We start from the raw sequence: 27056 nt of genomic DNA on the forward strand, positions 1-27056 counted from the left end.
ACATTGATTTTTAGAAACTATTGCTTGAACCAAAAAAGAGGAAAAAAAGAAGAAAAAAACCCAAAACAGATGGCTAGCACAGTTGCATCTTGACTCGAGCCAGAAATAGAACAGAAATCACACAAACAGTCATTTTTACTTGTGGGGATAAAATGACAGGGAGTGCAGTGAAAGAAGCAAGGCTAAAAGCATCAAAGTGAGAAGAGATTATTATTAATTCAGCCTCTTCTACTACATACTTGGAGGTCACAAAGAATTCAAAATTTGATAGTCAGTACAATTCAGCCCTGTCTTGCAAACAAAAACAGTTTTTTATGTTGTAGTAATAATAGCTTGTGTGATTATTCGAGTTTTAAAGATTCTGATTGCTGCTTTACAGGGCAAATCTAAATATTTTTATCATTCACAGACCTTTTACATTTGTTGATGTTTTATATATATATATATATATATATATATATATATATATATATATATATATATATATATATATTTGATGAAGACAAAGAGTGAATTGCTGCACATACTGGGCATCCAGGCTGCCCACTTCCATCTGTTTTCCTGCTGGCGTCAATTGTACCACCTTTTGTTATTCATTTGGTGACTTATCGTGCTTTAATAGTACTTAGCTGATTAACTGACTGTCCCCAGTGTACAATACAAGTACTTACCCATAGTAACATATCTGCATTAAGAATTACTGCCTTTGTGATATCAAGTATCCATGTAATAACAAAGATAGTAGGTCTTTTGGTGGTAATCCAGTCAGTAGAAATGAATGCACCTGCCAAACAGACTTAGAACCACCACACACAGAGAGAGAGGGAGAGAGAGGCGGGGAGATAGGGAGGTAGACACAGAGAGAGAGAGAGAGAGAGATGGCGCCTCGAACTCGATCCTGCTCTCACTGAGGCAGTGTTTAGAGCCGGTTAGAGAGATTCAGTAAGGGGCAGACAAAAGAAAAAAAACATGGTGAACACAAGGAAAAGCTCACGGACTAGGAGCGGTCCATTCATCTCGTCGAGGACTAGGTCGTCGTCGAGAAACGAGCGAAACTCTGAGGAACATGTAAGCCGGTTTCTTTTCTTTACCGGCGAGCTAGCTGGCTGGCTAGTTTGGCTAGCTGGTTGCTAGCCTTGGCCTCAAGGTGCTCCACATAATGTATTATTCACAGCAAAATACGAGCAGTATCGACACTGACACCAACACAGTCACGCAGATACACAGTGTAAGACATGATTGCGGCTAGTCGTTTGCGTATCCTTCGCACTGAACGGATTGTACAGCTGTTAGATTACAAGCTAGCGATATGAACTGGCTATAGCTTCAACTTGAGTTCCCTTTGTTTTTGGCAATTTTAACCGGCTGACTTGTTCCACTGTTTTCACCATTAATTAGCCCACCCAATAAAGACAGTTGGGGTTTTGACTCAAGGCTGTTGGCACTACTATGTGTCGCTATCCTCGAAGTGTCAGCTTACTTATTATCTCACATATGAAGGGAGAAAGCGATAGTTAAGCTAGCATTGTAGGTTATAGTTAGCCTAGCAGCTAGCTTACAGTGGGGGGAAGGGAGTCCCAGGTTCACAACAGTTGGCTGGCTCGGGTCCGTATTTAGCAAGTCTGAACCTGGTGAACTTTGAGTTATAAATGACCCAAAGACCCATGGGCAAGTTGGTTTTTAGACTGTCCGTTTAAAACACACTCGTAGAGTTAAATATTCCCATGTGTTCTTCGAAAGAATGATTTGATAAATGAGCTTTAGATTTTACTCCCGATCGCCCGACCTACAAGCTGCCTGACAGGCTTTGTTTCAAAATGTAAACATTGTGATTATGCAAGACAGGAAGGTCTGTATTTCCGTAATATTTACGATTATTAAGGCACTTAACACAGACAAAGAAATCATTTAATCAATGGGAAATATCTGTTGGTTGCTGTTAGCGCATTCCTGAGTTTTAATGGTTTGTTGGACGAGTGGTGGTACGTCGCAGAATTGTGGGTCATGATTCATGAAATACGTAGCTCCAGTCCAGACCAATCGATAGCACCCGATATTGCACTGTGTGAGTGTAGAACTGCACTCTTTGTAACAGAGTTGTAACTTTCCCACCTTTTATTTACATTGCCATATCACAAGAAGTCAGTGTAGTGTTGTACTCCATGCAACCAGCCATTTTACTCTGTTAGCTACTTGTTGACCTTGTCAGAACTTGTCAGAACCGACTGTCCTGCTGTGACAGTGTTTGCAGAGTGATTCACATGTGGAAATGATTTCACGGTGGACCTCTTGGGCAGCCTCCGTGCGTTTCTTCACTCCTGGTACATCCTGCATTTTACAGTCTGTCTGCATCCATCTATCCACCCAGTCAGACAAACCCCTCTGTCAGCACTGCAGACAGTTGCCTATGACAACAGTGAGATATGCTCACATATCAGCGGGGAAGTTAGGCTGTGAAGGGCATGAGCATCAAGGGCATATGTCTGGTTGGTGCTGTGCTGAGAATCACAGGGTACATTGAGGAAGTGGGTTCAGGGCGTCTTGTTTCATGACAGTCCTCTATTCTGGATTTGACGCTCTCCGATCTTGTTCTCTTGTGTCCTCGATTTTTTTATTTTTTTTTCCCGCCCCATGAAATATATTTTTACTTAATATTCAAAGAGACCTTGTATGCAGATATTTGTGAAACATTCTCTCTGTATTTGTTATCCTCTTTTTTCCTTTCCTTGTTTTTTCTGATTGTGTGTCACAGTTTTGCCTTCACTCCCCTAAGTTCTGGTGTTATGTGTGTGTTTGTCCAACAGAAGGAGCCCAGCAGTGATGCGAGCAGTCCCAGCAGTCCACGGTTTGCACCGCCTTCCAAGCGCACACGGCGGCAGACTGCTTCTGAGCCAAGCTCCAGTGATACCTCCCCGTCCCCTCAGACTAAGGGCCAGAGGGTCAGCTGGGGCATTCCTACCTACTGCACAAGGTCAGCTCTTGGCCTAGTTTTTTTTACACACGTAAATTTAATTAAGACAGAGTTGGTCAAGATTGATATTTTGTGGCTCTGGCTGTGAAACCAGAGTTGCATTGTTACATGTCATGTTTTAGTGCTGTGTGATTAACCAAATTTGAAATTTTGATCAGTTATGATCTTCGCTTTTAACAGTTATGAAGACAAGATTATCTGGATAAAACAGTTACTTCTTTTTGCATTACGTTTGCCTAATTTTTTAAAATGCAGTTTTCTTTGTTTTTAAGAGTTATTTCTTTGTATATATATTTTTATTTTTCTTTAATACTTTTTTCCTGCTATTGTCAAGCATACATTTTTTTTACCCTTCCATAAAAGCTCAGACTCACTTGCTGTTTAGTTCAGCTCTAGCTGAGATGACCAAAAGAGAGCATGCATAGACCTGTTAAGAGGAAGAAAAACTTATAAGGTTTCCATGGGTGAACTTGGGGATGGATTATTAGAAGTTGGCCTCGTATTTGAGGGTCTTTCCTTTGGCCACCTGGCCCAGGGCTAACTTGCAGGTCTCACAAGGCACACAAGTTCACTGCACCTTGAGGCTCCCCATTAGAGGCAGACTGGTAGCTGCACTCTTTACCCGTGTCACCCACTAGCTCTACCTGTTTTTTGTTTTGTTTTTTTCTTCTTCATGGAAATTCAAATGTTCAAAAAAATCCAGGTCACAGTTATCAACTAAAATAATTGTGATAATGATTTTTGGTTTAATCTTGTAGCCTTGTTGTGCATTGTGATCAGAAACACTCCATCCTAAGCTCCTAAGCAGTAATATGTGTGATTGCCATCTTTTGTGCAGCTGTCAGAATTATTTTCTTTGTTGTTCTGTTTTACAGACTGTCGTCTCGCATCATGCAAAATGGGCACGGTAAAGTATTTTCCCCCAGTTTATCCCTGTTTAAATAACAATCATCTGGGGAGCATATGATTAAAAAATACCAATTTTAATTGAATCTTCTATCTGTGCTGCAGCCCATATGAGTCACCGGAATGAGGAGAGCGGAGGGGGAGATCACTCTCATATGAATGGCCATGTGGAACTGAAGAGGAGCTGTCGGGTGAAGAAGAGCCAATTTGAACACCTCAATCAGAGCCTGCTGTTTGACCAGCTGGTCAACAGGTAGCTTCAGGCAGTCATACTATTGACATGTTTCTTTGCAACAGTGCTTTGAACAGAGAATGAGCTGGAAATGTGGTTAACCGGTTCATTTGAAAGACACATTCATTTTTGGAACATATGAAAGTGGATCCTAAAAAAATATTCCTTATTAAATAGTATTTGTATGCTGTGTGTTGTAAGTTGTCACAGTGTTTATTGGTTCAAGATTTAAGATGAAACATGAGTAGAGAGAAAAACATTTTTGAGATTCTGTACTCTGAAAAGAGAACACTGTAGACAAAGTTGTTATCTTGTTTCTCATTCTGTGTTGGTTTACGTGTGTGCAGCACCGCGGAGGCTGTTCTTCAGGAGATGGACAACATCAGTAGCATCAGGCAGAATCGTGAGGTGGAGCGACTTCGCATGTGGACCGGAGAAACTGAGGAGGTGAGCGAAGCAGTGGAGCGCCACACAAACCAGGGTTTGAAAAGTACCACTGCCTGATGATGCAAGGTGAATGCAAGTGTTGGCATTAAGGCTCTTCTCTTTTAGGAAAACATGGACATGTATTCACGGGTGAAACGCAGGAAATCCATGCGCAGGAGTACTTTCAACATACCTGCGCATCACAAAGTCATGGGCAAAACAGAGCAGGAGGAGGAAGAGGAGGAAGGAACTGAAGGTCAGTTCCCTATTAATGTTCTGCTTACGAATCAGTGAAGAAAGCAAGAGATCATGAAGTCGTTATGAAGTACCTCGTCTTAAAACAAATTAATCATAAAAAATTTTGATTGCTTAGTGTACTATATAATATTTAAAAAACTCAGTATTCTCAAATTTAAAGATGATACTTATGGCTTTCAGAATCTCATGGTGAGGAAGAGGAGGAAGATGCAGAGGATGATGATGACGATGATGAAGGAGATGAAGCAGAGGAGGCAGGGGAGGAAAATGACAGGCCGTACAATCTGCGGCAGCGTAAGACAGTGCAGAGATATGAAGCACCGCCTATTGGTAAATATATGCATTTTCTGAATTATTCTTCATGCTTCTAAATTGGTTTCAAATGTAATTTAAACAGAACAAAAATCACAGTAAATGGAAATTATACCAGAGTGTAACCACTAATCATTTTTTGTTTCCCTTTTTTCAGAGCCAGTGAACAGAAAACAGAGCAACCCCTCACTTTTTGACACCCACAGATCCCCAGCGAGGAGAAGCCATATAAGGTGGGCAAACTGTGAAAAGCCCAAATCTGGTGCTCAACATATTACTGTCTTTTTCACAAGTAGCTTTTCACTAGTACGAGTAATGTGCTCATGAGGGAAAAAAGGAATGTCAGTGCGGAGTGATACAATTCTGACTCTTGATTTGTCACGCCTCTCCAGAGTGAAGAAACACGCCATTCACAGCAGTGACACCACCTCATCTTCTGATGAAGAACGCTTTGAGCGCAGAAAAAGCAAGAGCATGACTCGGGCCAGGAACAGGTGCTGGCTGCTGCCTTCTTTCTTCTTCCCTCAGTGTTTTTAACTACTCTGTTGTACTCACTTATTTCACTTGAATTTGTTGCAACAGGTGCTTGCCCATGAATCTGACGGCTGAAGACCTGGCTAGTGGGGTGCTGCGTGATCGAGTTAAAGTGGGTGCAAGCTTGGCTGATGTGGATCCAATGAACCTTGACCCTTCAGTGAGTGAAAATACTCCCAAGTTCCAAAACAATAATAGAACACAGTTTAGCCTGAATACTTGGGTTCATCAAAATTATTAGACAAAACTAAACGACCCACTGTTTAGTTTTGGAACGGTCAATTATTAATACATAAAAAAGAAATTTTCTGAGTTAAAATGTGACCTGTTATGCTTTTCCTTATTTAAAGTGGTGGATTGCCATATTAAACATAGCCAAAATTTCCATTAAAGAGTTCAGTATATGGACACACTTAGAATGTACTTCAGGCTGCTCTAATAGCCCTTTTCCACTAGCATCTACTGGACTAAACGGGACTCGACTCTTTTCGGTGGTTTTCCATTACAATTAAACATCACAAAATGTGTGTGCGGTCGTTACAGCCGTGTCCCGAAAGTCCTCTGACGTCATTTGTATGTAATGCGAATGGAGGGCGTTGAGATGATGGTATACCCGCTGCTCGGTGTGGGTTTTCGTCAGACTTGGGGACCACGGTGTTGTTTTCCTTTAGGCATTTCCCTAAATAATGGGGCTTTAGATTTTTGTGAAGGAGATGCTCTCATGACTCATCGAGTGATGCCACTGACTAACCAATCAGTAGAATGCAGGCTGTTGACGTCTCATTTTTGGATTGCCTCAGAATGCTTGGAAACGCGGCTGAGTAGGTACTAAAATACCTGGTACTGGGTACTATCACCTAATGGAAAACCCGAAAAACCGAGTCGAGCCATTCCCAGTTGATCCGAGTAAATACTAGTGGAAAAGGTCTATAAATATCCCATACAATTTTCTTTTTCTACTCTTGGGTCTGTATGATGTCAGGGAGGGGGGATATCCTTCATTTGTTCAGCTCGATCTCTGAGCACAGAAACTCCACCATGTGATTTTCAAATCTTTTGTTTGCAAGAAAGAGCCCACTAGAAGAAAGGTGGCTTAAAGTCAGGAAGAGAGGTACAGCGCTTGCTTCCGACATTGGATAAACTGACTTAAAATATGTCTGTGGTTGTGTGTGTCTTCTCCCTAGGTAAGATTTGACAACGTGGGTGGTCTTAGTAATCACATACAGTCACTAAAGGAAATGGTGGTATTCCCTCTGCTGTATCCTGAGATCTTTGAGAAGTTCAAGATTCAGCCTCCCAGGTGAGAACGTACTGCAAGAATATAAGGTTATTCAGTTCCAATTTATGCTGTTTTCTAGGGAAAAAAATGGGATCGTTACTTTAATGATGACATTATATTTATGCCTTTTGTGCACAATAAAAGAAGTGTAAGCACTATTTGAAGTTGGTTAAGGGAGCATAAAATTGAGTTATCCCAACAATTTACAGCTTGAAGTACTATTAACATCAAATATTGATCAACCACAGGGTGAGAATTTCCTTTATGTAGTCATTTTAGAGATGAATCTAAAAAGTGGTGAGCTGTAATTATCACATAAACTAAGGTCCTATTCTCCCCCTGTTCTTTTTTTTAGAGGGTGTTTGTTCTATGGCCCACCAGGCACAGGAAAGACCCTGGTTGCGCGAGCTCTTGCCAATGAGTGCAGTCATGGTGACAGGAAGGTTTCCTTCTTCATGAGGAAAGGAGCCGACTGCCTCAGCAAGTGGGTTGGTGAATCAGAACGGCAGCTACGCCTGCTCTTTGACCAGGTAAACCACTGCAACAGCACTCTGATGAGGTGGAAGACATTTTTTTGATTCTGATGGCATGTTTTCAGTTCTTCTAGTTCTTTGTACTTAAACACAGGTAAAGCTAAGGAGTGTAATCATATATTGAGTTAAGTAAGCTTGACTTTGGTCCTGTGTGTGCTTTTGACCAGGCTTACCTTATGAGGCCATCCATAATTTTTTTTGATGAGATTGATGGTTTGGCTCCTGTTCGCTCCAGCAAGCAAGACCAGATACACAGGTAAGGCCAATGTCATTTTCAAAGATGCACAGCTGCTTCATGTAAATGTAAAATGCCTAACCTATACAACACTGCTGCACATTAGCAGCAGTGGCATGTCTCTGCATGTGCAGTTCCAAACTGCTGTCTTTTTAACTACCAATAGGTGGCGCAGTTTTGCTAAAACTGCTGGCATTGTAGCTCCAATTGTAAATTAAATTTACTGGATATCTATTTTCCTGCTTGAATTTGAGTTTCATTTGAGCCTTGGTCACAGTAGTAGTGGAAATCAGGAGACCTTCATTTCTGATTTAAACCACTGAATCTGAACTGTGCGTGGGTTAAGAGCCCTTTCACGTAAACACAGTTTGAAGTTGAGCCTTGCTAAACAATTGCCTGCTAGAAAATTAAATATTTGTAACTGTGAAGAGTGCCATTTAAACCAGTGAAGAGTGTGTATGCTCTCTTTTTTCATCCATGCTGCCACGCTTTAGTCAACAGAGCACAAGCACAGTTGCTCTTTGCACCACACTATTTTATTCAGTATGGCTGTTTAATGGACCAAATCTTTGTACCATTTGCAAAAATAAAGCCTTGTTAATTTAGGTTGTACCAACTCATGACCCGTATCAGTATTGATTCAAACAGTATTTGGCTCTTGCATGAAGGTTTGCGTATAATGTTTTAGAGCCATGCATGTACAAAATTGAATTTGTTGTTCTATAACTGTCTGGCAGCTTTTGTAATTGCCTCCTTTTCTCTGTACAGTTCTATTGTATCAACTTTGCTGGCCTTGATGGACGGCTTGGACAGTCGAGGGGAGATAGTGGTCATTGGTGCTACAAACAGACTTGACTCTATCGACCCGGCACTCAGGAGGCCTGGACGCTTTGACCGGGAGTTTCTGTTCAGCCTGCCCGATAAGAAGGTGAGAAACATCAATACTGTATACAGTGGAAGTGTGCGCACAGTTGTTTCAATGACACCCAGCTGGAGATCGAAAATAATGCAAACATAATTAGTCTCTTACTCATAAGTCCTGTGACAAAATTGGTACCCACAGCCCGCTGGCTATTAAAAATCTCCTGTTTTTTTTTTCTCTTCATCCTCAGTGTTTGATGTTTTGAGTTAAGCATGTGGCAAAGCAGATGCTCATTAGCTTTCTAGAAAATTAAAATTCAGTCTCAGAAGTTTAATTTTTTTTTCCATACGTAATTGATTTATTTAGCTCTTAGAGGGCGGGAAGCATAAAACAATGTTGCGTGTGAGTAAAAGTGACAGTGAATCAGATGACCAGAACAGTGCAGGTGACTCCTCCCCATCGAGTCTGTCTAATGGGTCGCCTTGCATCGTTTGTCCACACAGTAGGATCACTGGTAATCAAAGGCTAATCTGCAAGCCAGTGGTGGCTTCTCACCGGTAGTAAGCTCTGAATGATTAGAGGATGGGGGAAAAAACACTCTCTCTTATGCAAAAGCGAGTCTTTTTACATGTTTTAGTTCTGCTATGTTCCGGTGTTGCCCAAGCTAGACAGCTTCATGAAATCCATCTCAATGATGCCAGTTGAATAGAAAGGTAGATATGATGAAACATGATGAAAACTCTCGCACTTTATTCACGATAAAAACCACTTTGCTCTCATTGCCCGATCATCAAAGCGGAGTCCTGTGGAGATGTTGCAGTGAATTGTAGGGTGTAGCTTTGGCAAACGTTTCAGCTGAACTCATTCACTCACTTGGCTCTGTTTTGATCTTTCTCATTATGTTGTCAGTTCTAGATAGGGTGAAGGGTGCTTACATTTAATAGGTGTATTTATGGTGTGTTTTTCTGGGTTTCTTACCTCATGTTTTTGCTCCTTGTGTTTTATTTATCTGGGTTTTTTTTTCCCTATTCACTACTCTCTCTTCAGGCCAGAAAGCACATTTTGGAGATCCACACACGGGACTGGAATCCCAAATTGTCTGAGCCATTTTTAGATGAACTTGCAGAAAAATGTGTCGGTAAGAGTGACGTTTAAGTATAAAACATTATGCCAATTTTGAAAGTGACTGCAGTGTGTAGCTTTACTTTAAAGCTCCAGGTGTTCGGGTAGAACAATAAAAGACAATTGAAAAATTTTCACCATGAAGTGGCAGCAGCTCACGGTGGCTGTGCCAAAAGAGCCAGCGTAAAACCCTAATTAGGAAAACAAATGATTCACTAAGCTTTGTTGTTCTCTTTCTTACAGGCTACTGCGGTGCTGACATCAAAGCACTTTGCACAGAGGCAGCCTTGATGGCGTTGCGCCGCCGCTATCCCCAGATCTATGGCAGTAGCGTCAAACTGAAGCTGGACGTCGCCTCTATCGTCCTGGGGCCTGGTGACTTCAGCAAAGCAATGAGGACAATTGTCCCAGCCTCCCAGAGGGCTTTGGCTCCCCCAGGCCGAGCCTTGTCCCCAACCCTCAGGCCCCTGCTGGCCACTTCTTTCTCCTTGGTGCTGAAAGCTCTGCTCCGAGTCTTCCCCCATGCTCAGTGTACTGACAGGGACAACACACACGGTAGGCGTCTGGAACCCAGGCACCTGTGGTTTCAATTCTATCATGTGTTTTCCTTTTCTTGCTGCTGTTTTTCCACTGTCACTCTTGCTCTTATCTCTCTTGCCACCTGTCTCTCTTGTTAGTTTGTTTTTCCTGTTGGTACTTTGTAGTATTTGATTATCTCTATCTCGTTCCCCAACCTTATTACCAAAGTGCTTTGTATCGCCCTCACACAGTGAACATAGAATCTGTAGTGAAACATCTCCCCTGTGTATGCAGAAGTGATGGCACAGAGATTGGATAACTAGTCATCCTGTGAGCGCTTCAATAACTCAACTCCCACTCCAGTCAACTGAAGACTGTTTACAGCAGATTAGGCTCGATGCAATACTCGACCAGTTGGAGATTGCTTGCAGGAATCATACTTCTAAAAGCCATTAATGACATGAAAATCCCATAGCTGTGCATGATGTCAAATGGCCTAAACATCTCTACCTAATAAGCAGATTTGCTTTTTTTTTTTCTTTAAATTTAATTTTCTTGTTGAATTTGCTTCATTAACATCAGCAGCAGTGCTACTTTCAGGATTAAACTTTTCAGAAACAATTTTTTATGTACCCGTTTGCCATCAGTACACTGAGTAAAGCCAGGAAAAGTGAGTAGCCACATGTGTACATGATCAATGTTCCTCACAGTGCTAGGCGGTGACAATCATCTGCTAGAAGAGGACCTGTATAGCGACGATGACAATGAGGAAGGCTCTGCTTCCATTTATGAAGTCCAGCCTGCTGCATCCCCAAAGAGTCAGCTCACCTCTTCTGCAATGCACAGACCCTTCCTCCATTTCTCCTCGTGAGTTCACCAAAGATGGCTTTTATGTGCTTTTTTGTGCAAAGGCGCTTACGTGTCATAACCAACAGATGGAATGAATGTTGTGTCAGAAAAAAACATCTTTTATCACAAGACTGCATTTAAGACCTACTCAGATAAAAAAACTTCAGACTGCTCTACAGAACTGCATTTTCTAACGCTGAAGTTACAATAACTTTGTACAAACAGGTGCTATCGGTTCTCATTTTCGCCATTTAATTCGTGCTACAATAGCTCCAGTGAGCCTTGAAATACTGCTATCTCCTTAGATGAAGGCAACCTCTAAGGCAAAAAATATACAGTTGTTCCACTGGGAGTATTTATTAACAATCCTCAGCTGTAGAGTCAAAGGGGTTAGATCATAGGAGAGGATGAAAGAGGAAACAGAAGGTGAAAAGACGACTCACAAACCAGAATTGCTATTGCACCTTCTATTTAGAAAAGTAGACGGGCAAAGGAAATAAACCGATCAAGTACTTGGCCTTTGACTTTCCGTTAACTTGAACTATTTGATAAACACATTAAGCACTTATCAAGCTTCTTGCTTTCAAGCTGTATAAAATTTGCTCGCACTGTGTGTTAGATGCACATAGGAAAAGCCCCTGAAGGCATGTCTAGATTTGTAGATTAATGGCACCTACTGGATTGAATGCAGGCAAAGCCATGCTTAAGTGGCTTATTGGCGTTGTTATCAAACAGCTGTGCTGCAGTAGGACAGATTTTGTCAGAACTCTGTTTCAAAAACATGTCTCCTCGAGGTTGAGTACAGATAACAATTACTGCAGAAGTAGAACTCATGTAACTCTGAGATAAGGGAGGAGTCCCAGTCATTTTTGCCTTCAAAAAAGCCATCAAGTAAAATGCAGAGCAGGATTACTAAGATTGTGCTCCCACACAAACCTTGAAAACAACAATAAGCTGCTGCAAGCGGGCATGTTGCCTTGTGCGTGCACATGTGCACAAGTAATGTGTTCACAGCTGGGTGTTTGCAAAACCATACTGAATTCCTGTTGTTTTTCCTCTGACCACTCTTCTTCACGTGTGGCTTATTTTTCTGCATCACTTGTGTGTGGGATTGCTTTTACACCAAATGCCAAAGATTCATTGCAATTAAAAGCAACTCTTACAGACTCGGACTAAGCTGTAGCTTTTACAGTGAGTGCACAAAAGTAAAAAGAGAACAATGGGGCTTCTGCTGTGACGAGGCTTTTTAAATGACTGGAGGACTGTTGTACTGCACTCATATAGTGATAGATGATACACTAACTGTGAACTCCCATCTGCCTCTAGCTCTGCCCTCCAACAGCCCACAGCATACAGGCCTCGTCTGCTCCTGGCAGGGGCCCCGGGCTCAGGACAGAGCTCCCACTTGGCCCCTGCCTTGCTGCACCACCTGGACAAGCTACCAGTACACCGCCTGGACTTGCCCACTCTCTACTCCGTTAGCGCCAAGACGCCAGAGGAGTCCTGTGCTCAGGTAAAGCGCAAACGCATACCGATGCACTGAGAAGGTGCAGACATGTATTTATTTAACTGAAGTTGTTTTACTGTGAGAACAAAATTTGGAGACAGTAGGCAATCTGCTGGCTTCCACAATCTTTATTTCCATTTCTTCAGTTTTAGAAAACATTGTTTGCTTGACCATTTTCCCTGTAGGTATTCCGCGAGGCCCGCCGGAGCGTGCCCAGTGTAGTATACATGCCACATATCTCAGAGTGGTGGGACACAGTAAGTGATACTGTGAAGAGCACCTTCCTCACCCTGCTGCAGGATGTGCCCTCTTTCAGCCCTGTCCTTGTCCTCGCCACAGCTGAAACTCACTACTCAAAGCTGTCAGATGAGGTAGGAACGCACACACGAACACCTGAGCTGACATTTTGAGATTTTCCTGAAGGCTTGCAACCTTTTTTTTTCTTTCATTATATGAAAGAGAAGATTGTTAACCCAGTGTCCTTTTTATGTGGTGTTGGAGGTTAAAGCATGATTTGAAGGGTTTTTTTTTCCTTTGCTAAGCTGTAATGCTAGTGCAAACAGTGCGTCACAGTAAATGTCATCTGCTCCCACAGTTTTTATCTACTTTTGCTTTGTCACCCGCTGACCGCCACACCTCACCCAACCCTTCAGAGCAGTCAGCTGAGGGGAAACACTGAAACCCTAATCATCAGTCATAATCACTATCGTAACAATCCCCCCTCCCACGGTAACCCAGTCTCCCCACCTCCCCACCCCCTCATCAGGCTTGTCTTTTTTGGGTTACCTTGTTCAACCAGAGATATGAAAAATAAAAAGCAAAAGAAAATAAACATTGTTGATAAAATGAAGGCAACAGAGCCTGCAAAGAATGAAAGACTGGTTCATTTAAAATCAAAACATTTTAAATGTCATTATTTTTTAATTTTAGAACTTCATTTATTGTGCTTGTTTATATTGGATATAGGTTTGTCCCATAGTGAGGGGCATGTAGGAATTTTTTTTTAAATAAAACAAAATTAAAATAATTGCTATATATTGGATATTCTCTGTAGAAAAATGCAAAGCTAATAAGCCTATCAATTGATTCTGTTGGCTGAAGCTAAAACAAAAAACGGACCGGATCTAAATCTGGCAGCACTGACAACAACGCTTGAAGTTCTGTTGCTGATGACACAGACTTTGCTAACCAATGACTGATGAGGGAAAAAAATAGCAAAAAGCCAACAGGGAGTCCTTACTCCCACCCAAACATTCAAGGAAAAATGCTGCAGTTTAGAGCAGTCTGAAAAACCAAATAATCAAGCTTTGTACCCCACACTGTGCCCCAGTCTGCACTGTTTTCTGACTGTAAATGAACATTTAGACTATATGTGTGATGATTAATGGTTGACAGACAGATGAATATTGTTGCTTAACACTTGTGGCTTTATTTACTCTGAGAAAATACTTCATAGCTTGACAGTGTTGACCACTGACATTTTCACTGCTGGAAATTAAATGAGCCCTCATTCTCAGCTGTAGCAACCTTAATGGATTGACTTTTCTTTAAATGATGTGAAGATTGATTTCCTTGAAATATGCTACACTGGAAGTGACATTTCCACTAAGCACTTAAGATAAGCTTTAGTTTGTAGGTGTGTTTTAGCACACATGACTAAATCCATGTTATGGTGTAATCAGTGACATAAATTGACTGAAAGATTATTTATGATAAGCAGGTTTTAAGTTTCTAATAGTTTTCAGACTGCCCTGAGATGACCCTAAATGGTGGTTAAAGCCAGACAAAATGTAAGAAATCAGAAAGTAACTATTTGAAGCTAATGGTATAAAAACTCAGTCATTCCTGCTGCTGCTAGAAATAGTTTCTGTTGCACTACTTATATCTACAGCCTTTCTTTTAAATCCTGCAATGGGAACATAACGAGTACATGAGTTGGTTCCACTGATTGGGAGTATTGTTCAGGCTATTTAAAAGCTTGTTTCATCTACTAATTAGACCTATTTGCTGGATTTGTTTGCTTTATCAATCATTTTTAGGCACGGACATGCCGCAATCTATGGCGCTTTAAGTGATTTGGCCATCTCTGAGAGTGTTGTTTCTCTCTCTGGCACGGAGAACACAGTGACAGCTGCTGTCTCAGCTCCAAGCCTCAGCAGGGAATGGCTAGGATCCCTCCCCAGCCAAAACTGACACTGCAGGCTTGGGTCCAACTACATAATTTCCCTCCCTCCCTTAACAGTCGTTCAGCCTGCTAAGATTGACTCCCTTTTCTATAAAAGTAGAAGGAAAATTTGCTCCAGGTTCAACACAAAGAGTGTGGAGGGATGGTGGCATCCCTCAGTATCTTTGCGATCTATCTAGTTGTAACACCTTTTGCTGTGTCTTTGATGCATTGCTATACTGTTCAAGTGCACAATAACTGTATCAACAGCCTGTAGAGTGTGAATTCTATCCACTGCTGATTGACCATAAAAGCATGATTAATAATGCATTGGTAATCTGGTTGCAGTGCCAAGGAGCAATAAATACAGTGTAGTAACACTTATGTCCTGTGAGATGGATGATGAGGCGTAGTGATGTTTCTACAGTGCGTCCTTCAGCCAGACTTGAGTTGCAGCGGTTTTGCTGTTTTGCTGTTCACGCTTGAGGTTGGGCTGTAAAGGCCAGTGTTGGGCGATACGCCGCAATAGCACAGTTACTGATAAGACATTGAAAGTGAACAGCAAATCTCGCCTGCTGCTTCACATTTGCACAACTGATGCATCACCTTGGAAAGAGGGTTTCAGATATCTGACACTGACCTCTTCAATGGTTTCTAAATGCACACTGGCTCTTTTGTGTCATGCACTATTTATGTCTCCAAAAGCAAAATCATCACTGACCATTGTTCCTCAGTTCATGCTAAATCTTCACTTATCAAAGCACAACAGTGTGTGCACTGGCAGAATGAATTGTCACTTCATATTCATCTATTTTCTTCTGCTTTTCTGGGACTGGGTCACAGTGGCAGCAGGCTAAATAAAGTAAGCCAGCAGAACCTCTCTCTCATCCATGTCGTCCAGCCCTTTTTGGTGATGGCTAAAATGTAATCCCTTTGGCATGTCCTTCCAGTTATTTGTGCCGCTGCCTCTACTGACTCGTTTCAGAGCAAAGGAGCCTTGATTCTTCTCGGAGCTCCTTCAGGATGTGTGAGCTCCTCGCTCTCTTGCTCTTTCAGTAACTACAGAAAACTCATACCAAGCTTGAGAGAGAGTTCATATGTGAGATTCAGAATGCAGTCCAGTGAATGAAAAGCTCCTGCTGATGCGACACATTCACGGTCCATGTTATCACCATCTGGGCTTCAGTGTTCCAGTTATCCATTACTCTTGCAGATTTCTCACTTTTATTCCCTAGATGCCGTGTAGTAGGTAGGGACTTGGGAATTTGATTCAGGTTAGCCAACATGAATGTGATTTTACTAAATAAAGCCTTTAAAGCATTGGAGATGGAGATAAGTGGCTCTATAACCATGAAGTGAAAGAACGGTGATAATGGAAACCTACGTGTCTCTTGTACGCATACACAAACTTTTCATGTGATTCAATTTATAGGTTTGCAAACATTGATTTCTAGCTACAAACTTTGAAAGTTGTTGTGTAAACCAGCTCAAAATCTTAACAACCCTAATCTGAGTCTATAAAGAATAGGTGTCCACTTTTATTTTACAGTCTCTCTAGCCAGTAGGCATTCCCTTTATACTTTCCACCCTCCCTTCCTTTTTAAACATTCATCTGTCTACACATTACTGCTCTCTCTCCTGGTGTTAATACACCTGCAGCCTTTATCATAATAAAAATACTGTGAATCATTACCTGCTGTGTGCTACCTGCACGATCTCTTTCTGGCTCTCCTACTGTTTTTACTCAGTTTCTCCTTTTTTAACCTCTTCTGAGGGGAGAGCAAGTAATTCAGAGAGTGTGTGAAAGAAAGACACCAGATAGCGGTGCAGAGCGAGCAAACATGCCACAGCTAAGGGTGAGGATCGATGTGAATGACAAATAGCGGGGGAATTATAAAGAGTAAAGTCGGCGCTTCGTCAGCAGCGGGGCATCCTGTTGGAACTGGTGTTCAGCTCCATCACAGAACTAACTTAGGATACTGCATCCATGTAAATGTACACATTGGCAGGTTATATGATCTTCTGCGTATGACCTGCTGCAGAGGGACTACAGATGCAAATGAGCCCAAGCTAACTCGACATTTATGTTAATATTGTTAATATTGTCCATGGTCCCTTTTCAAATAAAATGAATTAATAATAGGAATTATAATGATGCTCTCACTTGAGGTCTTTTGACTCCAAGCGTGCATTGTATGTGATAATAAAAAGTTCTGCTTCAGGTTAAACATTTGGCTATCAGGGAATGAGGTTATTGTGCTTTTTTTTTTAATTTTTATTTATTTATTTATTTTTAAATACTTACAGTTTAGTCAGTCCTTCTGAATTATACAGGTTGAAACATCAGAACTTACAGGCAGACCAAATTTAGAGTCATTGAAACATTGTTATTGAATCCTGCAGGCTGAGAGGAAAAAATACAAACAAGCAACCATTAAAAGAAAACGCATCAAATCAGACCATGTAACTCATCCACTACAGGGTCTCATGTTCAGCACAGTTTTTCCATATCTGTTGTTTTCCATTAAGAAAATTGACTTCAGTTGAATTTAATTCAATCCAATATGAACAGTTTTTATCCATTAAAATCCACCACAGTGCTATTTGTTTTTCTTTTTTTCAAAACACTGCTTAGCTGTGCACATTCACTGAGGACATCTGTAATACTTCATACATGCATTATATTTAGTAGAGTTGTGGTTGAGAATTTATCAAACACCTTTTAATAGCATTAGTGTTTATTAACCCATTGTTACCCACTCTGATTTGCAGTTTTTGACAGTTAAGATAACCTTTATTATTCCTACAGATGGGAAAGTTGTTGCTTTTATAATATAAGAATTTCCCCACAAGAAATCTGCCGCGTGTTTAAGGCGATGCATTGTCTGCAAACCTTGGACAGTGGGCTGTTTATCAATTGGGTTCTATTAGAAATAACGAGTCCCGTTTTCTTTTTACCGCTTTGGTTTGCAATTTGGACTTAAATATTTTCCACGTTCATTAAGTCCTGTGCTTGGTTTCTGCTGTGCTATTTTGTGCATTAGTTTAATGTAGCGACAGATGAAAAGAGGACTCGCGTCAATGTCATAATTATTATTTATCATTGGCTTCTGTGTTAACAAAAGTGTACATAACAAACTTCAGTGGAAGCAGTTAGTTTGTGCCCCTGGTATCAAACTGAAATTAAATTGGCTCAAAGTGGAATATTTTCACATCTCATGAATTCTACTTGGAACAAAAATGAATGAAACAACTGCCTTATAGTGCTCAATGAAAAAGGGCACCTTAGAATAAACATACTAAGTATACCGGCGTGGCAACAAGGTTTGACATGTTCTGTTGGTGAGTCTTTTTCAGAAACACCCTTATTTCTTTTTTCCCTTTTTTAAAAACTCCTTTTTCTTTTCTTTTCTTTTTTGTTAAATACAGGTGAGAAGTATATTCCAGAGGACCTATGGGGAAGTAGTTGCACTGTCCCCTCCGGGAGAAGAGGAAATACGGCACTTCTTCTCTGACCTCCTGTTGGTTCAAGCAGCCAGGCCTCCACCACGCCTCAGGAATGCAGGTATCTATTTATGCATACATAAGTAAATAGCATAATGACTCATTTCTTCTGTCAGTGCTAGAGGGCAGTGTTGGCTGGTGTTGACTGCTTGTATTATTCCCTCTCTAGCTCTGGTTTCGTATTTCAACTCTCCTTTTATTTTGGATTAAATGTAGACTGGAGGAGCAAATGTTATTTGATCGGTATGTTAAAAACGGTCCTTGTGTGTGCGCGTTTGTGTACGTGTGTCCCTAATTCATATTCTCAGATCAAAGCTTTGTTTGACGTGTTCAGAATTGGTTTAATTTCACCTCGGCAAAAATATGTACAGATGTTAAGGTAATTAGCGTGGTGCACACAGAAGTGTAAGATTGGCCCAGTGTGAAACCTGTGAATCCTGGACATTTCTATTTCTCAGCCACATCAAAATCAGGCCACAGCACCCCTCAATCACATCCCCATCCACCAGTACAATTACCCCCTGCTATTTCTCTACTGCTCAATCTCAGTGTTCCCAAAGTCTACTGTTCCAGTTCAATATGAGAATGCTGTCCACCCGGGCTTTCAAATGGAAATGGTGTCCAGCATTCATCTTTCGATTCCTCATTGATGCAAACCAGGAGGGTCCCCTGCTGTACTCGCTCTGTGCTCTTCAGGGGCTCCTGCCTCTCTAAGACAGCAGTCTGATTTCCTGCAGAGAGGCCAGCAGAAAAGCACAGAGAGGAATTGCTGTGAGAGGGCCCGGCCGCGATTAACCATAATTAGAATCAGGAGTTGGATTGCTGCTGCTGAGTGAAGCGCCCTTAGGTGCTGTATAGCCCTCCTAACGATATCGGCTCATGCCTTGGGCAAGTATGGGCACCTCTAGAGACGAAGGGTGAAGATCTGCTGGCTTTGCTTTATCGCTTCGCCACTGGCCAGAGGCTGTTCCTAGGTGTATTTCAAAACCAGGGGAGTTTTATTTCGTTAGCTTAATTAATCTTTAATCTAGGGATGCACCTTCACTGCTTTTGACATTTATTACTGTTTTTCTTTGGAACAATAATTGTTTTACTGTTTAAATGTCCAAAGAGGGTATGATAAGGATAGACAACTCCAATGAGCTATGAAACTGTTATTTATTGACTTTTTTCCCCCCCCCAACAATTTCTTTGTTTCGATGGCATAAAATCAGTAAGAAGCAGGAAAAGGTAACACCTAATTAAAAAAATTGGCATTGGTCAGACAGTTATTTTGTCTCAGCGTATCCTTACATGTTCTTCTTCACTGGACTAAGTTTGTTTGTTGTTTGCAATGGTGCTAAAAGGAAAAGGTCAATAATGACTGGTGTCTGACTTTAAACCAAAAGATTTTGTTTAGCAGCTTTACTTGTGCTGATAGTTGAGCCAAATCTTTGGTGCTTTGTTGCTAAGCTATAGACGCTCACAGTTCTTAAATGTGTTAGATTTTTTTTTTTTGTCTTGCTGGATGGATGGAAGCAGTGTGAAAACTTTATATACTTTATGCACTTTTCTTGCTTTTCCTCCTCAAACAGATAAGTGTGAAGAGGTTCTGCCAGTGGCGGAGGCTCCAGGCCCGAGAGTCCTTTCAGCAGAGGAACAGCGTCGCCTGGCTGAACAGGAGGAGAACACATTACGGGAGCTCAGGCTCTTTCTCAGGGACGTGACCAAGCGCCTGGCCACTGACAAACGTTTTAACATCTTCAGCAAGCCAGTTGACATTGAAGAGGTAGAGTGGAATTGATTTGTGGAGGGACTGACGCCAGCTTTGTCAAACTGTGAATGAGATCACAAACTCAGTGTTTATGTTTCAGGTGTCAGACTACCTGGAGGTGATTAGGCAGCCCATGGACCTATCCACTGTCATGACAAAGATTGACACCCACCAGTACTTGACAGCCAAGGACTTCTTGGTGGACATTGACCTCATCTGCAGTAATGCTTTAGAATACAATCCCGACAAGGACCCTGGAGGTGAGAAGTAGTTGGGCTTGATTATGAATCCACGTACATAAATACAATCTCACCAGCAGGCTGTCACAAATGTAAAATAAAAAATTAACAAACAAAAAAAACTCATAAATAGTCTTGTATTACCAAGGTAGGCTGAGTATATCTGTTCTATCTCATAATTAACTCAGATCTTATTTTGATATCAAGCTTTCTATACACCCCTTGGTAGTGAAGCAAATTAGAAAATTTCCCCAAAAGTTGTATAATTATTTAATCCCCAGCTTATTTGTGATATCGTCCCTAAAACTGGCACAATATCTATAGAAAACTCCCAGTGTCCAATTTCCTTTGATGTTATATCAACATATCCAAATAAATATGAGCCTGTGTATCTCTAGTCATGGCTGTGTTCCATTAGACCACCACTGGTGAGTAAAAAGTAATTAGATGTAATACTTAATGACTTAAAAGGAGAGCTTCCAGGCGGTAAAATTGCTTAAATATGGTTTTCTCTAACTTGGAAATTCAAATGCAGTACATACGGCCCCCACTGAAAATAGCATTTCCACAGTGTACTTCATGCTCTGTAGCTGTGGAAGGCTGCATATGCATTAAAATTTAATTTGTCTCCTTTCTTGCAGTTTGAACTGAATTTTACCCCATCCACACTTCATCTCAGCACATTTTCCAGGCTTAGAATGGGCTTTATAAGGATTGGTGGGAAACACTTGTAAACAGAAATATATTTCATTTTCTATACCTTACACATATGTCTGAATTTTGCATGACAGGAAATGTTCTGGGGTGAATAGGTTCATTTAAGTTCAGTTCACAACCACAACACAGCCTCCTCAAGGTGATGTGTTTTATGCAGAATTTACAATTAATATAATATAGCAGTTAGCATTAATATAATATATTATTATATAATTATATTATTGTTGCACCAAATGATTCAAATCTGATATAATGTTTACTGAAGGCAGCATGTGGCAGGCCTGCGTTAAAACATTCACTTAAAATTGCTGTTTTAATTCTTGCCTTGTGTGTTTAGCTGCCTCGGCACCCTTGCTAGAATATAGCTGCCCGATACTAATGGGAAGCAATTCTCTGCCCAAAGGAATAAATCATATCTCTGTCTTTGCAGCCGAGGTCCTGGGTCATTTGTTGGAATGCAGGGCCTACAAATGATACACTAAAGGGAAAAAAAATTGCAATTAGGCAATTTAATAAAGAAGACTAACGAAGCATCTTGTCTGCTCACCCTGTGCTTGGTCCAGGGAATATGGCCCAGACCCTGCACAATTATGCTGCTTGGGAAGTTCTCCACCAGCTCTCCTAGTGCTTGGGAAAGAACCTCATTATCCCTCTGTGGTCGGTTTCTCCTTGTCCTTCACACTGAATTTAGCGTAAAGTCCTCCACGTCCAGTCATGTTGGTTTGCTTGCTTTATACCTCCCCACCTGGCTAAATAATTTGTTTAAAAATTGGGATATCTCTGTGCTCCACAGTACGACTCAGGGTTAGAAATACTCTTTAGCTGATTGGGGGAAATGGCAATAACAACCCTTTAACTATAAAGGAGCGCTAAAGCAACAGAGTTGCATGTCAGTCCGTCCCTGCCAGTTTTAGATGGGGAGGTTAGTCCATGAAGTTGCAGATGAGCTCTTGGCATCCCACCTGGCCTTTGACATTTGGGCTCATGCACGTGCATTTTTTCCCCTTATAATGCACGTGCATGAGCATACTGTGAGACGTGCTCTGTCAGTAGAAAAACACACACACATGCACCCAAATTGCCTCCATTGCAATTAAGCAGCAATCCTCCAATTAGACAAGGGAAGCTGGCAGATTGTGACCTCTGTGCCACTCTATGCCTGAACTCTTCTCCCACTGCCTGCTGTAATGAGAGACGGCCTGTTTACAGAGACTATGCTTTTAGCCTGCCTCTGCAGCTCTGCCTTTATTTTCCCTCCATGGATGCAGAAGCAGGGGGAAAGGAGGATTTAATGATGCTGTGACACATCTAAAGGGAACAAGGCCTGGAAGTTATAAAGGTGTAAGGACTGTGAGAGATAATGAGTGTGCATTTTAAAAATATTTCTCTTTGTATGTGCAATATACAAAGTTGTGTGTGCATATAATGCACCCAACTTTGTCTTAAATGTTTGAAGTAGTGGCATTCCTGCTTTCATGTCTGCAGTTCTGCCCACTAACATTTCTCACTAAAGCCAGCTCTTTCCTTTTGTTGGTACTGTGAGAAAATTCTACACTCCCCTTTCTCACAGATACAGTGGAATGGGTTAGGCTTTCTATTGACTCTTTGCTTTGCCTGCTCGTTAGGGTATGGAGAGCATGCTTTCATGATGGGAGGCAAATGAATATTTAAAATGCCATACCAGAGATTTGGGTAGATGTCTGCACTATGTTCTCAGCATGTCTCTGAACATATGGCACATGAATGCAGCCCTATACAGAAAGCTGTGGTTTGTGTGTTTCTTCATTTGTGTTGTTTTGTCGTCTCCTCCCTTCTCAGACAAGGTGATCAGGCACAGAGCGTGCAGTTTAAAGGACACAGCCCATGCCATATTCGCTGCTGAGCTGGACCCTGAGTTTGATCGCATGTGTGAAGAGATTAAGGAGGCGCGCAGGAAGAGGGGTAAGAACTTCATTTAAATGGAGAAGGGGGAGTCGGGGTGGGGGGTTGCTGCAGATCCAAACATCCTAAATTAGCTGCTTATAAAAAGAAAAAGAAGAGTTTTTCCAATGTGATCATTTTAATAACTCTTACTCCAGTATTTTGTTAGGAGTGTTTTGCTGCGTTTCATTATATTGTTGTGTCAGCTGACTAATGATGACACTTAAAAGTACAGTTTGTTTATCTAAATATCTAAATATTTTGGGAGAATATTCAGGCTGAGCTCATTAATGAACTCAAGCCAGTTAATGTTAGCTGTGTGGTTCCCAGCCTGTCTGCTCCCCCCCTCCCCCTCTCATCTGGAAAGTCTTTGATAGATTCTTTCAGAGAATAGAAATTTGCTTTTAGGAAGAAAATCTGTAGGGTAGCCCAGCAGTACTTGATGGAGCAGTCAGTTTTTAGTGCAGAGTATGTGGCACAAAAAGGAGTGGCGCCTCAGGCTCCAGTGTTTCAGACAGTACCTTCTGTGCTAGCTGTCTGCCTGACGCTCCATATTTGTACACTCACCAAACAGCCCCAAGCAGTGCTGGGTGGACGGAGGGTAAATCTAAATTAGGCTTATGCACATAGAAGCACACAGGCAACGCAGTAATATGATGTGTTTTATGTATGCTGTCAAATACTGAGCACAAATCTGTATAATCTTGTTTAAATATTCCGATTGCTTTACATGCCCACGTGGGAGTTAACATTAATTAACAACATTTTGTACAAAGAGCACAGCACACTTGTTACATTCCTCTTAGTAATGTAAGCCATGACCAGATTGGGCTACAAATCATATCTGTGTGGGCATATGCCGACAGAAAAAACAGGATGTGTTCAGTCCTTGCACTGACTTTTTCTAGAAATGGACACAAAACTGCTCTTGAAGCTGAGGTTATCTTCCATCTTCGCCTCTCAAAGTGATGCGACTGCCAGGGAACTGCACAAGAAGACCAAATTTCTCATATAAAATATAATCTGAAGTATGCACAGAGGTCTTATTGACATCAGCCACAGAGGCCTGACAGTTTTTTTGTCAAGCAAAAAAAGCCAATTTTCAGAAGTCACCCTGTTTCTTTTGATTTCCTCTTTTAGCAACTAAAAGCACAGGATGCTAAATGAATATTGCAGGCGCAGAAGTCAATTGCCTGAGAGGAGGAATACAGCAGTGTAAATATTTAATCTTCCAGTCAAGGTCCTGCTATAAAGCTATCAATTAGCCCAGCACTGCATGATGTCCAGCTGCAGCGGCGTTCAAAACCGACAGTGCGTCCGGGGGTGGGTGGGGGTTCCTCCCCCGTGACAAGATGAAAGGAGTTGTGATAAATTTGGCTAAAAACTTAAATATCGCCGGATGTTAGAGTTGAAATGTCTCATTTTCAGGGGCTTGCATGTCTCTACGCTTCCAGTTCTGTTTTTTATTCCTGTCATACTCGAGCTCCGAGTGAAACATAACCATTGCAAATTATATCTTTGTAGTTTTAATATTAATGTCTGTGCTGAATGACACACAGTTGTACTTCACTCGGCATATCACAACCCTTTGGTCATCTTTGTGTGTCACATCACATTTTTATCAATGTCTGCCAACGTACCTTCATAGCCTTTTGGTGTTTTATTCTCACATACACGCTGACATAATATACTGCCAGCAGCGTGTTTCAGAAGTGCTTTTTGTGTTTACACACACCGAACTGCACACGCACACAAAGCACAAAGAGTATTGTCCATTGTCGGTAACTGATCCTCTGTGGGCACCGCAGACCTTCTGACGCCGGCTCAGCTGTCAGCGGTTCCGGGTGCTGGTGCAACCAGGAAGCACCACAGTGCGGGAGAGGAGCAACCCAGGAGCAGCACTCAGGGTGATGCCACTGAGAAACATTGCACCACTAGTGAGTATTTATGCAATCTTTTAGACCACACACATACCCACAACGGGGGTGGAAGATGAGCTCAACAGGCTGATCATGCACACGCTTGCCTTGTAGTGTCAAGCAAATGCAGAAAAAACTCAGATTCTCTCCAAATACTGCGAGCCTTTCTGCTTGACTCACATTCACTCAAAACTTTTGACTCTCCCAAACACAGCAGCCAGCAGCTGTGTCGTACTGCAACAGAATACCAGATGTATGTGATTCTCAACACACACACACACACCCCACACCTGGCTCCTCACACACACACATACATTTCTCAGCAGTGCAGAAGCAACACAGTGAGCAGCCTCATTAGCAAGGCTGCTCTCTTCTAACCATTCAGAACATGACCACGCCACAGAGCAATTACATGCCCACCTGTGGCAAACGGCAGGTGCCTAAAGGTGAAGGGAGGGCCGGGAATGGATGGGGGGCAGACTAATGAGGCTGTTACCTTTTTGCAAATCAAAGGTAAGCAGATTATGCAAGTAATCTGAAAAGATGTTCTCTAGCATTTACCTGGATAGGGTAAGGGAAGACTGAGATGCTAGCCAAAGGGTCTTCTGCAGCCATGAGATCAACAGAAAATGAAAAATTTAGAGATCACTTTGAGACCCTCGCTTCTTTATAAAACTACATCATTACATAATGATGGTTAATTATCTGAGATGATCAAATTTAATGACTGAAGTGGTAAAAGCTATTTAAAATGCTCTGTTGTGGCTTTTTGTGTGCCTGTGTAGTGCACCAGTCCAACACTAGGTGGTGCTTGTCTCTCATGAGAGTTTACCTAAAGGAACCCCTACTGTGTGAGTAAACCATGCGTTCTCTGAGGGAGATGGTGCCCTCTTGAGAGAGGAGGGCATCTTTTTTGAACGGCAAACATCTGAGAACTCAAGCTCACTGCAACTCATCAGGTTCTGTTAAAGCCAAGAGTAACAGTTTGATAGTGTGGAGGTGAAATGTGCAGATTAATGTTCACCTAAACAGCAGTTCAGGGTTAACTAATGAAGCTTTGGTAGAAGACTTTAACATCACACTCCAACACAGTCCTGTTTCCACCCCCTTTTTTTTCTTCCAATGTAGCACTGGAGAAGTGGAAACAAAAATATGTTATATTAGCCAGATTATTCATATTTTAAATAATCTCCAAATTGCTGCTTGTTGTATTGCATCACATGATATTATGCAAGTGTATTTAGTCATAAGTTGATTGCTAATAACAATTATTTGCAAAATTTTAAGTAATATAATCTGTAAATAATCCAAACAAATCAGTGGCAAAGTGAAAGAAGGGTCTAATTTATTAATCTGCACAGACCTTTTTTTTCTTTGATAACAGGTGACAGCCAGCTGTATGTGCTACCTTTAGCTGCAGTCTTTATCTATGACGCTAAATGTCACAGATACTAACCAGCGATTTAAAAGCTCTTGGGAGAGTCGTTATCAGCCTCCACCAGAGACTTAATTAATTAGGCTAACTCAGGTGATTAATTGGTGACATTGGCAGCCAGTTCTCACCTGGTGCACCTCAGCAAGGCAGCTATTAGGCTAATTGAACCAGTTATGTGCCGAGATATGACAAAGCCACATAACAAAGGAATGGAACATCAGCTGGAAGAGATGCCAGAGCTGAAGAATCGTTCCTGAAATCGCATCCACTTCAGCCAGGTCATTCTGGAGTTATTACCTTTCCCCTGTTCTTCTGTGGAAGGGCAGGACACTTGAAGGTCAAAGTTATCCTCGATCATTACCTTCCGGGGATAGAGCCTATCTGGAGCTCTTTGGGCATCTGCAGCTCTATAGGGCTTTTATCTGGGCCACCACTCTCCCTCTCCTTCCATCCCTCTTTTCTGTTTGCCTGAAGCTGAGAATTGCCCATGACAGTCAGATATAACAGAGTGGTAGCGGGGATGCAATGCACTATTTGAAAGCATGGAGAAAGTTACGTGGAAGGCTTTTTGAAAGGCTAGCGGTATTTCTGATTCAGGTGTTAAAAGCAGTTTGGGTAGATAAGCCGAGTCGTTGAAAATGTAGATGGTGGGCGGGCAGCTGCTGCTGCTACCAGCCCTCTCAGGGTTAGTAAGATGGGAGACCTTGCTGCTGTTAATGCACAAGGAAATGTGAAGGGCGATGGGGTTTCCATTAGAATCCATGCGTGGCTTTGTGATAGTTTCTCTGCTCCCCTCTCCTGGACGTTCTTTTCTCACCCTCCCCCTTCTCCTGCCACCCCCTCCCAGGAGAAAAACCAAG

The 27056-nt window shown here is 41.7% G+C and overlaps 1 protein-coding gene across 2 annotated transcripts in view; it reads left to right on the plus strand.

The window, feature by feature from the left end:
- Nucleotides 1-573: 573 nt before the first annotated feature.
- The window catches only part of atad2b (ATPase family AAA domain containing 2B), a 67730-nt gene continuing 41247 nt past the window's right edge, over nucleotides 574-27056 (plus strand). Inside the window, exons 1-24 of one of the 2 annotated variants that reach the window (XM_082504815.1) lie at nucleotides 574-1068; nucleotides 2805-2971; nucleotides 3847-3878; nucleotides 3983-4130; nucleotides 4457-4556; nucleotides 4662-4791; nucleotides 4974-5123; nucleotides 5263-5338; nucleotides 5498-5599; nucleotides 5688-5799; nucleotides 6824-6939; nucleotides 7274-7448; nucleotides 7619-7707; nucleotides 8455-8614; nucleotides 9596-9686; nucleotides 9914-10225; nucleotides 10900-11056; nucleotides 12365-12551; nucleotides 12731-12916; nucleotides 18139-18274; nucleotides 19788-19981; nucleotides 20067-20226; nucleotides 22741-22863; nucleotides 24651-24779. In XM_082504815.1, the coding sequence (XP_082360941.1) occupies nucleotides 970-1068; nucleotides 2805-2971; nucleotides 3847-3878; nucleotides 3983-4130; nucleotides 4457-4556; nucleotides 4662-4791; nucleotides 4974-5123; nucleotides 5263-5338; nucleotides 5498-5599; nucleotides 5688-5799; nucleotides 6824-6939; nucleotides 7274-7448; nucleotides 7619-7707; nucleotides 8455-8614; nucleotides 9596-9686; nucleotides 9914-10225; nucleotides 10900-11056; nucleotides 12365-12551; nucleotides 12731-12916; nucleotides 18139-18274; nucleotides 19788-19981; nucleotides 20067-20226; nucleotides 22741-22863; nucleotides 24651-24779 (3331 nt within the window). In that variant the 5' untranslated portion in view covers nucleotides 574-969. Of the gene's footprint in view, nucleotides 1069-1582; nucleotides 1850-2804; nucleotides 2972-3846; nucleotides 3879-3982; nucleotides 4131-4456; nucleotides 4557-4661; nucleotides 4792-4973; nucleotides 5124-5262; nucleotides 5339-5497; nucleotides 5600-5687; nucleotides 5800-6823; nucleotides 6940-7273; nucleotides 7449-7618; nucleotides 7708-8454; nucleotides 8615-9595; nucleotides 9687-9913; nucleotides 10226-10899; nucleotides 11057-12364; nucleotides 12552-12730; nucleotides 12917-18138; nucleotides 18275-19787; nucleotides 19982-20066; nucleotides 20227-22740; nucleotides 22864-24650; nucleotides 24780-27056 lie in introns of those variants that run through there. The other variant, XM_082504816.1, reaches the window with a different exon arrangement.

Source organism: Aulonocara stuartgranti, assembly GCF_965226115.1.
Source record: "Aulonocara stuartgranti genome assembly, chromosome: 15".
NCBI classification, from domain to species: domain Eukaryota; kingdom Metazoa; phylum Chordata; class Actinopteri; order Cichliformes; family Cichlidae; genus Aulonocara; species Aulonocara stuartgranti.